The following is a 14967-nucleotide window of genomic DNA, read 5'->3' on the forward strand; positions in this document are numbered from 1 at the left end:
TACAGCTCACAGTATGCGAAAGCACTTGCAGGTCTTTTACCAAATATTGTGGGTCAGTTGTGCACATAAAAAAGTAAAAATATGAGAAATAAACCTACCATGGTGGTTTGAACATGAATTTAAAGAGCCTTATTATACCTTATAACCTGCTTTTTCATATCCAAGCTAATGTCTGCATTACCAGCGCTAATGTGTGCACGTTTTTTCTAGATACTAGGGGTGTCTTGCACAAATGTAAGTAGAAGTACAAGAAATAAATCCTTAAGGCTGTTGTACACCTGACCAAGAGGAGAGTGCTCAAAGCTGAAGAAATTAATGCAGGTTGTGTGTTCCTGGGTGGGACTTTTGAATTACTTGATGGCTTTTGATAATTTTGATTTGTTGTTTTGTAGAAAAAAAGAAAAAATGCTGACAGGAGAGAATGTTACAATGAAACTATTAAATAAAACAGTGCTAACCAAGATTTTTTTTTATATACTTTGTTGCTGTCTCCCACATTAGTGAGGTAGCAAAAGGAAACAGATGAAAGAATGGCCCAAACCACCCCAATACACATGTATAATACATAAACGCCCACACGCACATATACATACCTATACATTACAACGTATACATACACAGACATACATATATACACATGTACATATTCATACTTGGTGCCGTCAACCATTCCTGTCACCACTCCGCCACACGTGAAATGGTACCCCCCCCTTCCCCTCGTGCATGCAAGGTTCCATTAGGAAAAGACAAAAGGCCAATTTTTTCACACTCAGTCTTTAGCTGTCATGTCTAATGCACTGAAATCACAGCTTCTTCTCCACATCCAGGCCCCACAAAACTTTCCATGGTTTACCCCAGACGCTTCACATGCCATGGTTCAATCCACTGACAGCACGCCGACCCCAGTATACCACATCATTCCAATTCCCTCTATTCCTTGCACGCTTTTCACCCTCCTGCATGTTCAGGCCATGATTGCTTCTACAATATAGTAAATGGAGTTTGACTGTATGAATTTCAGGAGAATCTGGGAATTATTCATACTGAGGACTTGGGTATAGATGAAATATGAGAGCTGTAACCTTGTATTCAAACATATTCTTGAACCAGAAAACAGAAAAGTTACTTCTCTTTTGACTGTAAAAATAGCTTTCATACATTAGAAGTGAATTTTGTGGATCATGACTTGAACTTGCTTGCTCTTACATGATTGTTAACTATTCCCATGTTCCAGTGTTATTATATACTGATCATTTTATTTCCATAATCAATAAATGGACTTAGATATATCAAAGAATTACATTAGGTCTTAGCAGCAACCCTCTGATCCATTTTGTCAATAACATGTCTCATTACCTTTGGAATGACAATGAATATAGATATTTACAACAGATGCGCACATGTAAAGAGCTAACCTTTCAATGATCATAACATTATGATTAGATGATCACATCATAAAAATCTTTATTTTTCTCTGCTTTCTATTACACATCCAACACACTGTCCAAATTACTGACTAATACTTGCCAAGCCATTGCAACATCATAAGGTTCTCACTGTGCAGAGTACCCTGACATCTAATTATGAAGTTATTTTGAAATTATCTACCAGTGTCCACTATCATGATAAAGGGAAGGAAAATTTAGATAACTTCATTATCTGAAATGTTTGTACTGAGTTGCCTTCTGTCAACATATTGCCATGAAATCTAAATCATACTATATCTCTTAGTTCAAGGGAAAAAAACTAATGTCTTTGGTTTCTCCCATGAGCAATGTGATATGATAAAGAAGTGATTTGCTACTATACACCTTTCTTGTTTTGATACTTTCTAGAATTTATGCAGCAATAATTTGCTAATTATTGTTGTTTCAGATTACAAGCCTTGGAAACTTTGTCAGCCTTGGGCCTACAGAAATCATTTAGCACCCTCACCGCAGAGCAGCAGAATATCCTTAGTTGTACATTTGCCAATTTCCTGCCTGGCATTGTCATTGGTTTAACAAAAGTTGCCACTGCTGATGAAAAACAGGGTCACAAGGTTACTGCAGTGAGTATCAGCAACATTACTTAGTAGAAACTGTAATGTTTGGAGTATTACATCCACTAAGCTGTGTTTCACAGATACATCACTCATGTGCTGCTGCCTTACTTTCATCAATTTTCCTGCTAAATATTCACATCTTATTAGATAATTTACTTCTTACTCCCATTTATGAATGACTTGGGTAATGATAAGAGAAATTTAGCAGTCTGTCACATTGATGTGTTTTCAAATCACATAATTACGATCATTGCTCTTCCCAGTGTTGCTACTTTCATTTGATTCTATTCTTCTGTTACTTACTGTTCTACTTTTCTTCATTTGTTACTCCTATTGAGCAGGTTTAATCCATTGACAGTTCATTGACCCCAGTATTTCTTTTTTTCTTACGTTGGAGGCTCCAGTCTCGGACAAAAGTCCACATCAAGGCTGGGCCTTAATTGACTTATAGAGAGGATTATGAAAGGAAAAAAGTAGATATGACAGAAAGTATTTACAAATTTTGGAGGAAGTGAAAAACCTATCTTTTGAAATATGCTAGGTCATAGTTATTGGGTAAGACATGAGAAAGTAGAGAGTTCCAAATCTTTAAGGTGTATGGAAAGAAAGAGTTGTCAAAATGGCCCATCCTTGAGTTGCCAACTGCCACACAGTAATTACATGATGCAACAGCTTGCAGAGTATTGCATGGTCTAGCTAGCAGTGGGAGCATACAAGCATCCAGCTCTTGAGAGGAAAAATCAAAGTAATACCTATACAAGAGGGATATGAAACCAACATTGCGGCATTGGGTAATTCACTCTATCCTGTGCATGCCTTTCACCCTCCTGCATGTTTAGGCTTCGATTGCTCAATATCTTTTTCACTCCATCCTTCCATCTCCACGTTTGTCTTCCCATTCTCCTTGTTCACTCCACTTCTGACTCATTTATCATCTTAGTCACCCTTTCCTCTCTCATTCTCTCCGTATGTCCAAACCATTTCAGCACACCATTTTCAGCTCACACAACCTCACTCTTTTTATTACCACACTTCTCTCCTACCCTTTCATTATGTTCTTGATCAAACCACCTCACACAACACATTGATCTCAAACTTTTCATTTCCAACTCTAACATATCCATCCTCTGCATAGCTTTATCTATAGCCCATGCTTCACAGCCATGTAATGCTGATGGGACTACTATTCCCTCAAACATACCCATTTTTTTGCCTTCCTAGATAGTTTTCTCCACACAGTCTTCAGTGTTCCCAAAACCTTCACTCCCCTCACCCACCCTATGATTCACTTCTGTATCCAATGTTCTGTAGTTGCCATATTCACTCTCATGTATCTAAGATAAGAATATCTGAGATATAAAAAAAGTTGTGTTTATATAGATTCTCTGTATGTACCTGCAAAATTGGCAATTCTTTAAAGAAAAATAAGTTTTTATTTTCACTTGATTTTTATTTTATAGCTAATCATTCACTGCACATTTTTGTGTGGTAGTCATATCCAAAGTACTGTACAAATTGTAAAATACTGCTCAACAATTTTCCTGAGATATGTATATTTTTCAAACTGTATAAAGTGAGGTCATTCACTTTGGGCATACAAAATCCAGGTTTCACAGAATAGAGCACAGATGGCAACATGCATGCAGATTTCGCAGGTGTTTCAAGTACATGGATATTCCCAAGTGTTGCTGTATAGGGAATCTTATTTCTGTAGCCTTGAGGTAAATCTGAATTTTGTATTCAGTTGGTGTAAATGTTTGTTAAGCTATAGCCAAACTATGCAACAGAAGGGTTAAAGAAGATCCACCTTAACTGTACTAATCCAGTCCCAACTCTTGAAGCAATTCTTACCCATTCCAGTGAAGTTTCTACTCCCAAAGAACACACAAACATACTCATGAAATAGTAATCAAAATCATCCACAAACCAACCTCATTCCTAAATAGGGAAGTCATGGAAAACCTACGCATAATCCATCGAGAAATTAGTACACACCCACCATCACTGATACAAGCAGTGGAATTAAAACCTTGAAGAAACTCTCCTGCAACAGGCCCTGACAATACATCAAACTTTCTTTGGACCAGTTGCAATTCAGGCACTAACATACATTTTCAACCACTCTTATCTTAATGCCAATTTTTAAGTGCCCAAACACACCAACTCCACATTCCCCTGATACCCTACATTGTTTCTATATTCAGTATCCCTCCTCTGTGGAACACGGATCCACAAGAGAAACAGGCAAAAATATTCCCCTCTCACCAACACAACATGGCTGTAGACCCAACCACTCCACCACCACTCTACCACACACTGACATCTAACAACACAGATGGTTTCAACCAATCACAACCCCCATCCTGCACAATACTAGTGGCAATAGACATCAACAAAGCATTTGACAATGTCCTCTACATAATTTTACCCAAAAGATGCTTGACACTACCCTCCACAGCAATGAGAAAAAGCGGTTGGCCAATTTCATAGCCAGCTGCCATGCCAGTCACTCACAATTACTTCACTGTTTCATCACATCAATGCAATTTGTTTTCTTGAAAGCCAGCTCAATATACTATTGGCTGACTGTTCCCAGCTTTACTATATAGCTGTGCTTCCCTCAAACAATAGTTTTCAAGTCTAATAGTTATTCTTATCTTCTAACCCTATGGATAACATCATCTTGTAGACCAATAACTGTTTCAGTCTTTTAACCCAATGGATCACCTAGTATTTCAGCAGAATGACTTTTAACCTACCAGACAGTGCCTGTGACTTCAGTTCCTGTCATCATGGCTACAGTACCAGTGGCTTCAGTTCCAGTCATTATGGCTACAGTAGATCAAAACACCAGCTGCTTTAGTTTCAATCATAACTAAATTAGAGAACAGTGCTAACAGATTTAGTTCCAGCTGTCATAATGGCATAAGACTTCAGTGCTAGTGGCCTCAGTTCCAGTCATCATAGGTACAACATACGATAAGGCAAACAACTTCAAATCCTATGTTTAAAGCTACAAGAGTCTACATTGTCATCAGTACCTTGTAGTCACTCTAGACAATCATCTTGGTTATACTTGCTGTCTATAATGCCACAACCCAGCTGTTCATCGTTATGGTTACATGACATGGGAAGATTGTTTTCAATTGTTTGGCTTACCTGCTTGGTTACATAAGCCAAATGTAAATTTGTGTATGATCTTTAACAATTCAGTGGATGATATAGGGAAGTGACAGTCAATTCTGAACATTAAATGTAACTAGTAACAGTGCAATGAATGCATAAAGCTTGGCTGCACCCATAAGTGCAGTGAAAATTTGGCGAATTACTTAAAGAAGCACATACCGACCGAGTTTTGCAGCATAGAATTGCGGCTTCTCTGCCCTGAGAAGAACATATTTCTTTTTTATTGTACTTTTTTCAATGCAGTTTTGTATACAGTTTGCTTCGTGGAATTACCTATTTTACCTACTTGTGCCTATTTTGTGTGTAAAGGATCGGGGTGGCATTTCTAAATGTGTGTGGATGTAACCAAGATGAGAAGAGAGGAGAGATAAGTAGTATGTTTGTGGAAAGAAACGTAAATGTTTTGGTTTTGAGCAAAACAAAGCTCATGGGTCGAAAGAGTAATGGTTTGGAAATGTCTCAAGTAAAGTAAAGGGTTGGTGAGAAGACAGGAGCAAAGGAGAGATTAGTACTAATCCTGAAGCAGGAGTTATGTAAGTGTATGAAAGAGTGTAAGGAAGTAAATTCTAGATTAATGTGGGTAAAACTGGAAGTGGATGGCACCAGGCCATGAGAAGAAAGATGATGAGAGGCGAGTGTTTTGGGAGCAGCTGAATGAGTGTCATCTGTTTTGATGTAAGAGACTGGGCATTAGTTATGGGTAATTTAAATGTGAAGGTAAGTAATGTGGTTGTTGTGGGTATAATGGGGAGCAGTCATGGGCCATTCAGTAATATTAATGGAAATGGTGACTCTTGATAAACTGATGGAGGTAAATGAAGTGTCTTTCTTTCAAACACCATATATTGTAGAGACAGTTGTCTTGTTTTTATGTTACTGAGCTCACTGTGTGCTATTGCTTCTTGCTTTAACTATTTACAGGCTGCTATTGATACCTGGAGTTACTTTGTTATGTTGGTGATGCGAGATAACTTTCTAGAGGAGCATACATTTGGACTTGGGGAAAGCAAGACAGAAATCCAGCTTCAGAAACAGTTGTTTGGTGAAGAAGCCCTTGAAGGTAGCAAGAAAAGGAAGCAGTCATCTCAACAAAATGAACTGGAACAAGAGGTATGAGAAGTTTTGATGAAATTCTTTTATCCTAAACTGCTCCATGAGGTTTATTGTGTACTATAGATACTTAATTTTTTTTCTTGGGGGGGGGACACCTTTACCCCAGTATGCACAGATATGTTTCTGGAAAGATGCATGAACAGTGTATCTACACAAAGTCAACATAATAGCATATAAGAAAAACCAGGATGGATTCCTGACACCCAGTCCGCCTTTCATTAACTTTTGATGTGGAAGAAAGTGTACAAACCAGTTTTGTAGAAACATTACATATAGAACCTTTGAATGGATCATACCAGAACTTAAATGCGTCTGTTTCTGTTTCTGATCCTCCGCTTAGATCACCAGCATTTTTTTATGATATGTCTCTCTTCTCTCTTGAGATATCTACTTGCTTAACAGTGATATTTTCCCTTTCAGAGGACCATGGCTTTATTGTAATATTGTGCCATGGGAAGCATTAATGATGTTATGTACCTTTTTGTTTTTTGTTTTTCATAGTTGAAATTTTTTTCTTAATATCATTCTTTCATTTTACAGGCCATACCTCCAAAGATGCCAAATATACAGATCACTGAAGAGTGGGCACAAAAAACGGGAGACAACCTCTTACTATTGGTACAGTCAATAACCAAGCTGGTTACTCACTCACACTGGAGGGTACGACTTAGTCTTGTACAGTGGGCACAACAACTAATTTCCAGTTGTTGCAGGTAGATGATATTACCTGTACATAATGATATAAAGTATAGTTCTTTATATGTTTCGATTTTTTTGTACTAAACGTGTGTACTTTTACCTTTTTCATGATTACATGTTTCTCCCTAGGGTCTGTCTGTCCCACAAGTGGAGAGATCTCTTGATCCCCAGGGTTCATAATCTTCTAACCCCTTTCCTGCTGATGACGTTGATAATCCTCCATCCTTCACTAACCATCCATTCAACAGTAGTGGCTTAATTCACAGCAGGTCTGTCATCTAGCAAATAGCATTACCCTCCCAGAGATGATTTCATTGTCCTGTTGGCTGACCACTGAACAGTGTGCCCACTTGCTTCATTTACTGTCACCTTTTGCCATTCTATGCTCAATCTCTCCTGGAATTTCTTGACACAAATCTCCTTTCCAAGCTCACTTTCCCTCACCACTCTCTTCTCCTTGACATTGTTTCCTCTTTTTTGAAAACATCTACAAACCTTCACCCTCGCCTCCACAAGATGGTGATCAGAATCAGACTTCCCACCATCTGTCCCTCTCAGCACTTACACCTAAAAGTCTCCTTTTTACTTATTTATCAATGAATATTTAATCTAATAATGTCCAGTGACCATACTACTCACATATGTATACATAAGTTTATTCCTCTTTTTGAGTCAGGTATTCCCAATCACCAGTCATTTTCAGTAACAACTCCACAAGCTCTTCACCATTTCCATTCATAACACTGAATATCCCATGCACCCCATTTATACTCTCAACTGTCATATTACATACCTATGTATTTAGATCACTCATTACTAATACCCAGTCTTTTACATCAAAACTGCATACTCACTCTCTCAGATGTTCTCAAAATATTTTCCTCTTATGAACTTTATTCTCATGGCCAGGTGCTTAAGCACCATTAATCACCCATCTCTCATCATCCACCTTCAGTTTTACCGACATCATTCTCGGATTTACTTCCTTACATTTTATCACACACTCCCACAACTCCTGCTCTAGGGTAGTGCTTCTTCTTCCTTATCCCTTGTCCTCTCACCAACCTCTGACTTTACTCCTAAGCCATTTCCAAACCCTGTGTTCCCCTTACCCTTGAGCCTTGTTTCACTCAAGCCAGGTCATCCAGGTTTCTTTCCTCAAAGATACTACCCATCTATTTATATATCTGACACCTGCTCCCTTCAGAAACTCCCATCAAAGGATGGCCATGGAAAAAGAGTCTCCACTTATCCCTGTCCTTTCATACCTCCCTCTCATACACCATTTTTCGCATTCTCCCTCTGTTTCTCTCCCTCCAGTATTCCTCCACCATATTTTCTCATGTTACAGGTGGTCTTCCACTCACAACAGCCCCTTTGATTGTAATATCATACACTCTCCTTGTGAACTCTGAGTCTTGGATTCTTTCCACACGCCCAAACCACCTCAAAATATTGTGTTACTCATTCTACCACTCCACAATTCACTCCCTTTCCATTCTTTGCCATACTACATCTTGCATACAACTTTTCTTTTCTTTCTTCATTCCATTTAGTCACACCACATGCTCTTCTCAAGTAGTTCATTTCCACAGCCTGGATTCTTGACCTCTGTGCCTTTTTCCACATCCATGTGTCAGCTGTATAGGTCAGGGTTGGGAGGACTATGCTGTACCTTGATCCTCTCTTCACTTCCAAACTTAAACCTCTACCCTTCATTATTCTATTAAGGGACCCAATGACTCTTCTACCCTGTACTGCTCTCTCCCTTATCTCTCCTTCCATATCACCACACTTACCCAAGACAGCTCCCAGATTCTTAAATCCCTTCACTTTTTCCAGTCTTTTTCCTCCCATATTCACAGCACAGTTTAGTACACTTTCTTCTTCCACTCTGTATGGTTTAACAAAATCTATACTTTCACTCTGTTTCCTTTTAGACACCATTACTTTACTTTTACTTGCATTTACCTTCAATCTCGTACGCTTACACATCATGAATCACACTTACAACCCTCTGCAACTCCTTTTCACTCTCCGTATACAACACAGTATTATCCACAAACACGCTTACCACTAGCCACCATACCTCATGACCACACTCCATCTCTGCACCCCTTTTCACTAGTTTTGCTTTTGTCTCTCTTATCACTCCCATAATATATATATTAAAAAGCCATGGTGACATCACACAGCCCAGCATCACACCTACATGTATCCCAAAACTTTTACTCAGCTCTCCATCCACTCTTACATCATCTAGCAGTTGTCCCCTGTACCATATATCCTTAACAAATCCTATAAAGCATTCCACTCGACTGTCATAATCTTTCTCCAGATCCATAAAAACTGCATACAACTCCTTACCTTTCGCTAAATACTTTTCCACAGTCATGTTTATTACAAAAATCTGATCCACACATCCCTACCTTTCCTAAAACTCCCTTGCTCTTCATTTATTCTGCATTCAATCATTTCCATTACTCTCTCAATTTATATTCTTGCATGCACTTTTGCTATGGGCCCCTCTCTCTCTCTCTTATCTTCTCATCATGGTTACATGCACACCCATTCAGACATCACAGTCTGAGCCTTTGAGAAGAATGAGCACTCCCTGCTTGGCTCCCTCTTCTGTTTCCTCTTGATCTATACATACACTGAAAATCCTAATGAAACAGTCAACAATACCATCTGCAGTACCATCCACATAAGCTGCCTTGCCACATTTCATCGTATGCAAGGCTTTCACCACCTCTTCTCTCTTCACCAAACCACTTGCCATGACTCTCTTACTTCACATACTTCCCTGACCTAAAAACTTTCATGCGCCATCCCATCATCAAACACATTCAGCAATCCTTCAGAGTACTCATTCCATCTCCTCTTTACCTCATCACTGCTTGTTAACACTTCCCCATTCATAGATATTATTGCAAACACTGTTCTCCATTGCTTATTTGATCTTTTTACTTGAAGAATATTTTTCAGCACTTTACTGACTTGGTTCTCTTAGATGTTTTGATGTATAGACATGTGCCTCATTTTTTCATATATCTCTCATATGTATAACTAAGATATTTAGTGTCATGTATCTCATAACTATTTTTAATCCAGTTTGATATGTTTGACAGGTGTACATATGTGGAATGCCTGTAGGAGTAATAAATTTCACAATTTCTTCCTGTGCTTAAATTTTCTTCATAGTATATTTTTCAACATTATTGTGACAGTTCATCACAATTTGGTTATATCTTTGCATATGTTGAGGTCGTAAGATGTGCAGTTTGTAAAAACTGTTTTGTCAACATTATTCAAAGTGATAAATAAATAATGTACCCGTATAACAGGTCTTTATCAGGAGCTGTGGTTATGGCAGTTGAAGTTATAGTGACACTTCGTAGTGATGATGTTGCTGATGTGGGATCATCTGCACAGTATGCTCTGCTGGCAGTTACTCAAATTCTTGAAAGGAATGGTCAGCACACACAATCTAAACAAAGCTTACTAGAAATGCTTGAGGAACGTGTATTTGCTCTTTCTACAAAGCTGCCCACACACTGCAGGCAACAAGGTAATCTACCTCTACTGCAAAAGAAGTCCTGACATAATCCTGGGTAGAGCACCAAAACCAACAGGATTGGATTTTGCTTGTAGATCACTTTCAATATTGTGTACATCACAACAAGCTTTTTATTATGGACACTATTCCTAGGAGACATTTACCTATGAACTGCTTTCCCATTATGTAGAATGAATTTGAAAGTTGTATTACCTGAAGAGTGACACCTCCTCAACACTCAGTCATTAAGTGCATGTTAATGACAGGCTAAGTGATTTCAGTCCACCAGTTCAGCTTGTTTAATTTCAGGTTGTTTAATTTGTTTATGGATGGGGTTGTTAGGGAGGTGAATGCAAGAGTTTTGGAAAGGGGGCAAGTATGAAGTCTGTTGTGGATGAGAGAGCTTGGGAAGTGAGTCAGTTGTTGTTCGCTGATGATACAGCGCTGGTGGCTGATTCATGTGAGAAACTGCAGAAGCTGGTGACTGAGTTTGGTAAAGTGTGTGAAAGAAGAAAGTTAAGAGTAAATGTGAATAAGAGCAAGGTTATTAGGTACAGTAGGGTTGAGGGTCAAGTCAGTTGGGAGGTAAGTTTGAATGGAGAAAAACTGGAGGAAGTAAAGTGTTTTAGATATCTGAGAGTGGATCTGGCAGCGGATTGAACCATGGAAGCGGAAGTGGATCATAGGGTGGGGGAGGGGACGAAAATCCTGGGAGCCTTGAAGAATGTGTGGAAGTCGAGAACATTATCTCGGAAAGCAAAAATGGGTATGTTTGAAGGAATAGTGGTTTCAACAATGTTGTATGGTTGCGAGGCGTGGATATGGATAGAGTTGTGCGCAGGAGGGTGGATGTGCTGGAAATGAGATGTTTGAGGACAATGTGTGGTGTGAGGTGGTTTGATCGAGTTAGTAACGTAAGGGTAAGAGAGATGTGTGGAAATAAAAAGAGTGTGGTTGAGAGAGCAGAAGAGGGTGTTTTGAAATGGTTTGGGCACATGGAGAGAATGAGTGAGGAAAGATTGACCAAGAGGATATATGTGTCGGAGGTGGAGGGAACGAGGAGAAGTGGGTGACCAAATTGGAGGTGGAAAGATGGAGTGAAAAAGATTTTGTGTGATCGGGGCCTGAACATGCAGGGGGGTGAAAGGAAGGCAAGGAATAGAGTGAATTGGATCGATGTGGTTTCCCGGGGTTGACGTGCTGTCAGTGGATTGAATCAGGACATGTGAAGCGTCTGGGGTAAACCATGGAAAGCTGTGTAGGTATGTATATTTGCGTGTGTGGACGTGTATGTATATACATGTGTATGGGGGTGGGTTGGACCATTTCTTTCGTCTGTTTCCTTGCGCTACCTCGCAAATGCGGGAGACAGCGGCAAAAAAAAAAAAAAAGGTCAGCTCATTATTGTTTAACCTCTCCGTACTCGGTAGCACACTCATTTGCAGGTAGCAGATTAGCTGGATTTTCACTCCCACTTATCTTTTAAGATAGTATGTCAGGTATGGACAAGCAGAAAGTTACTGTGATTTGATATGGAAGATTTATTGTTACATTCCATTTTTATGAAATGAAGAGTGATCATAAGCCATGAATAGGTTATCAGTATTTTCCTTATTTTTGCCCCAGTTATCAAAAATTTACTAGCACATTTCAAAAGTACCCAAAAAATGTTGCCTGCAGATTCATTAGCTTCAGGGAATGTCACAGCTTCACCAGATCTGCATTTATCCTGAGTGTTTCAAGCTTGAGTCTTATCCTCCTGCCTCTTTGCCATACTTCATCTTACACTAGGTTTTCTCTACCTCCCCCCTTTTCACTGTACCATTAACCATGACTCTTACTCCCCATTCCACCTCATACTAAACACATCACATTTACCACTCTCATCAAATATAACACTTTTAGCAGTCTTAGAAATAGTCTTTTTTTCATCTGTACCTTTTATCATTTCCCATCTGCTTCTTCTCACTGTCCCTCCCATTTTTTCTCTTGTTTTTCTCAAAATTCTCACCTCCAAAATATTTTTTTTTCATTCTCTCTGATGCTCATTGATACTCTTTTTCACTGCATCTCTCATATATCTCCTCCTCCAGCTCATGTGTCTTTATCTTAACCTACTGCCACTTTCTCATGTACACTTCCCAATCATTTGCAGCTCTTCCCTGCATTTACTATCCATCTTGTTTTTCTTTTAAAATCAGTTTAACATCTTAGCTCCTCACTAGTATTTCCTTTGCAACCCATTGAATATCAGTTTTCAAATTATTTCAAAGATGTATTGAATCTTACAGTTTCAGAGATGTTCATGCAGTAAAAAAATTCACTTTCATTGGCAATGTATAGAAGTTTAATTGATGTTTCAGCACATTGCATTAAATAGTGTAGTAGTAAGGCTTGAGTGTCTCATGAGTTGCCACTGTGCATGATTTATCAAATCTTTACCCACAACAAAAAATTTAATACTAATTATCATTATGTTTTATATGACGTGGTGAATCTTTTCATGTTATAATTAGTATAATTCATTGATGATTTTTCATATAGAATTATTATTTATTTTATTTATTTTGCTTTGTCGCTGTCTCCCGCGTTTGCGAGGTAGCGCAAGGAAATTATAAGAGTGTTAAATTGCCAGCTACAGCAGTCATTCACAATATTCTCAAGGTCAGGCATGTGCTTGCGGTGCTGCTTCCTTTTGTGCTAAAAATACCTCTTGTCTTGTATTGGACAACTTTATGTTGGAAGAGTCAGTGTCCTGAAATCACTATCCACACAGTCTGATGTAGTGATTCAGGATTATCTGATAGGTCCTCTAAAACTTTCTAAAACTCAATCATTTTCCTTCCCAGAAAACTCACAAGGATGTGTTTTCATTGGTGTGGTTGGAGGATGGCTGAGCGTGGCAAAAAATTATTGCACACTGCCACTTTGGCAACCACCCAGACTCAGCAGGCAGCCTTGAAATACTGTAGAGGCACAAAACTCAGAATGTAAATTGATGTTTAGGAGTTGCTCAGCTCACATGAATATACTTCCACAGGAGTTGAGTAAATATCTGTCTAGGAGAGTTAAGGGGTTAAGTTCTTCATCTTGCCACTCATTTCCATATCTCATAAGCACTCATCCTACTTTCTACATATCAGATAAAAATCCCATACTTTTGCTTGAAATTACTCCTTATGAACACTCTTCAACTTGTTTTATTTCTCAATTCCTTTCAGATGATGCTAAGACTTTGGCAAGTGTGCGGCAGCTTTTGGGCTGTTTAGAAGTGTTAGGAGAAAGGATAGCACAACTAGTGACATGGCCTAGTCACTCTCATCGTCTCCTGCAAGCTCTTTCCTTTGCCATTACCCAAGATACAACAGACCCAGACCTTTTGTTAGAGAGAACTAATTCTGAGGGTAAGTAATTACCTTCGTAATCCTTTTCCTACTGGTATTTAGGATTTAAGATTTTAATTCAGACTTGTTTGCTGTTGTTGTGTTGGTGATATTGTTCCAGGAACAGGTGAAGAAATGGTTTAATTTGCTCATATCCACTCTGGAGCTATCATGTACTATGCATTGAAACCACAGACCCCAATCCACAACCAGGTCTTACAGAGCCCTCTCTAGTTTTCTCCAATCATTGGATCAGTGCTTTCAGTACGATGCCCCATGTATACCACATTAACCGATTTCACTCTATCTCGTGCACATCTGACACCCTCCTACATGTTCAGACCCTGATCACACAAAATTCAATCACTTCATCCTTCTGTATCCAGTTGGGTCTTCCCTTTTTCATTGATGAATGCAGTGGCACTGATTCATGCACGCAGAAAAAGATAGACAAGGAGTAAGCTTTAGACAAAAAAGAAGGTATGATGAAACTGATTTAGAGGAAGAATGTTTAAGTGATATTTAACACTATACAGGAGAATTATGGAGAAAATGTTAATGAGTCAGATGAAATCCAAAAAAGTATACAGATCAGACTGATGTAAGAAGTAAAAACACAGGAATTTATTCAAAGAATTGGAGGAAACTGATAAACAAACAAAAAACACCGTTGAGTAGGACGAAAGGCAGTTTATATGCAGGTATTGTTTAAGAGGCAGGTGCAGACATACTGACAAATGTGATTATAATTACCCCAAAATGTGTATGACAGCACTCCTTTTTGGATCATTTGATGCTAAAGTATGTAATTATAAATGAAAATGATAATACTCACACTTAGAAATCTAATTTGAGTATGACAGATTTCTTAGACAGTTTGCAAATATGGAGATGAAAATTGGTCCAGCACCCATAATGCCTAGCTTTTATTCTGTGAACAATCAGGGGTGTAAGAAGAAGAATAAATGTAGACTTAAACACCC

The 14967-nt window shown here is 38.6% G+C and overlaps 1 protein-coding gene across 3 annotated transcripts in view; it reads left to right on the forward strand.

Moving 5' to 3' along the window:
- The window catches only part of Tti1 (Telo2 interacting protein 1), a 35529-nt gene that overhangs the window by 12232 nt on the left and 8330 nt on the right, over positions 1 to 14967 (forward strand). For all 3 annotated transcript variants that reach the window (XM_071672015.1, XM_071672014.1, XM_071672016.1), the window contains 5 exons: positions 1876 to 2050; positions 6152 to 6340; positions 6884 to 7056; positions 10390 to 10613; positions 13823 to 14005. In XM_071672015.1, coding sequence (XP_071528116.1) covers positions 1876 to 2050; positions 6152 to 6340; positions 6884 to 7056; positions 10390 to 10613; positions 13823 to 14005 — 944 coding nt within the window. The remainder of the gene's footprint in view (positions 1 to 1875; positions 2051 to 6151; positions 6341 to 6883; positions 7057 to 10389; positions 10614 to 13822; positions 14006 to 14967) is intronic.

This window comes from Panulirus ornatus, chromosome 17 (genome assembly GCF_036320965.1).
Source record: "Panulirus ornatus isolate Po-2019 chromosome 17, ASM3632096v1, whole genome shotgun sequence".
NCBI lineage: Eukaryota > Metazoa > Arthropoda > Malacostraca > Decapoda > Palinuridae > Panulirus > Panulirus ornatus.